This window comes from Empidonax traillii, unplaced genomic scaffold, assembly GCF_003031625.1.
Source record: "Empidonax traillii isolate 1590-97213 ecotype Southwest subspecies unplaced genomic scaffold, ASM303162v1 scaffold7307:size20018, whole genome shotgun sequence".
Lineage (NCBI taxonomy): Eukaryota > Metazoa > Chordata > Aves > Passeriformes > Tyrannidae > Empidonax > Empidonax traillii.
In genome coordinates this window covers 18,392-20,018 of record NW_020962500.1, presented here as the reverse complement: position 1 = coordinate 20,018, position 1,627 = coordinate 18,392, and the positions used below count along the sequence as shown (strand labels likewise).

The window sequence follows — 1,627 nt, the reverse complement described above, 5'->3', positions numbered from 1 at the left end:
CCCCATTCCCATCCCATCCCACCCCACCCCATTCCCAGCATTCCCATCCCATTCCCGCCATCCCCACCTGCCGGTGCAGGTAGCAGTGCTCAAATTCCTGCAGGGGGATCCCGTCCAGCAGCACCTCCCCGCTCCCAGGATCCCGCAGCCGCTCCAGCAGCGCCACAGCCGTGCTCTTCCCGCTCCCGTTGGGCCCTGCCAGCGCTGTCACCTCCCCAGGATGCAGCTCCAGGGACACGTCCTGTGGGATAGGGAATGGCTGACACCGCAATTCCCACCTCTGGGAATCCACCCTTTCCCCAGGATACACCTCGAAGGACATATCCTGTGGGATGGGGATGGCTGACACCGCAATTCCTACCCCTGGGAATCCCCACCCTCCCCACCCCAGACCCACCCTCAGCACGGGGCGCTTGGGATTTCCAGGATAGGTGAAGGAGACCCTCTGGAAGGCGACGTGGCCCTGGAGCTCGGGGGGCTCCAGCATCCCCCCGATGTGCCTGGTGGGTTTCCAATCCAGGTATTCCCAGATTTTCTGCCCGGCAGCCACGTTGGTGATGAACTCATTGAAGCCGAAGAGCAGCACCTGTGGGGGAGGGGAGGAGGTGGCACTGGCAGGGATTGGGAACAGGGCATGGATGGACAAACACCTGGATTCCATGGGATCACCTTAACGTGGCGACCGACTGTGTCCTGGTACAGCAGGAAGGTGACGAGCACCCCAGGAGTGATGGATCCATCCCGGAGCTGCTGGTGGCTCTGGAAGAGCACCAGGACCCGGATGGCCAGCTGGAGCATCTGCAGGTGGGAACATGGATACTGGTGTCCCCATCCCAGTCCTGGTGTCCCCATCCCAGTCCTGGTGTCCCCATTCCTGTTCCTGGTGTCCCCATTCCTGCTCCTGGTGTCCCCATTCCTGCTCCTGGTGTCCCCATCCCAGTCCTGGTGTCCCCATTCCCATTGTCTCCATAACTCCTCTTGGTATCCCCATCCCTGTCTCCACTCCCCCGAACTTCCTATCCTGGTGTCCCCATTCCTGATCCTGGTGTTCCCATCCCTTGTCCCGGAGTCCCCACCCTGCTGCTGGTGTTGGCATTCCCATTCCTGGTGTCCCCATCCCTGATCCCAGTGTTCCCTGTTCTTGTCTTCCCATTCCTATTCCTGGTGTCCCCATCCCCAATCCCGATGTCCCCATCCCAGTGTCCCCATCCTGCTCCCAGCGCCCCCATCCCAGCGGTGTCCCCATTCCCGGTATTGCCATTCCCGTTTTCCCCTGACCCTCTGGATGAGGGTAAATCCTGCCAGCTCCAGCTCCATCCGCTCCTTCAGCCTCAGCTCCTCATCCAGGTTCTGGCTGTGCCGCTCCTCCTCCTCCTCCTCTGCCGAGAAGATCCGGATCGTCTCCATGGCGGCGACGGATTCCTGCACCCCCGAGGCCGTCCGGGCGGATGCTTCCAGCATGGATCGCTGCAGAGCCTGTGGAGCCACGGGCGGATTCCCAGCTTTCCCAGACTACCCTCCTGGCCCACCATCCACATCCCATTCCCATCCTATCCCATCTCCCACTCCCTCTACCACAGTCCTCATTCTTACTGTCCCATCCCCACCATTCACATTCCCAACATCC

The 1,627-nt window shown here is 61.5% G+C and overlaps 1 protein-coding gene across 1 annotated transcript; it reads right to left on the bottom strand.

Moving 5' to 3' along the window:
- Positions 1-67: 67 nt before the first annotated feature.
- Positions 68-1,505, bottom strand: LOC114073608 (antigen peptide transporter 2-like; the record flags this gene model as incomplete). The annotated part of the gene is made up of 4 exons (XM_027911335.1): positions 1,276-1,505; positions 670-795; positions 398-586; positions 68-241 (listed from the first exon to the last, which is right to left on the bottom strand). Coding segments are annotated over exons 1-4 (675 nt in total), but the record flags the coding sequence as incomplete, so codon positions are not given.
- Between the last annotated feature and the right edge of the window lie 122 nt (positions 1,506-1,627).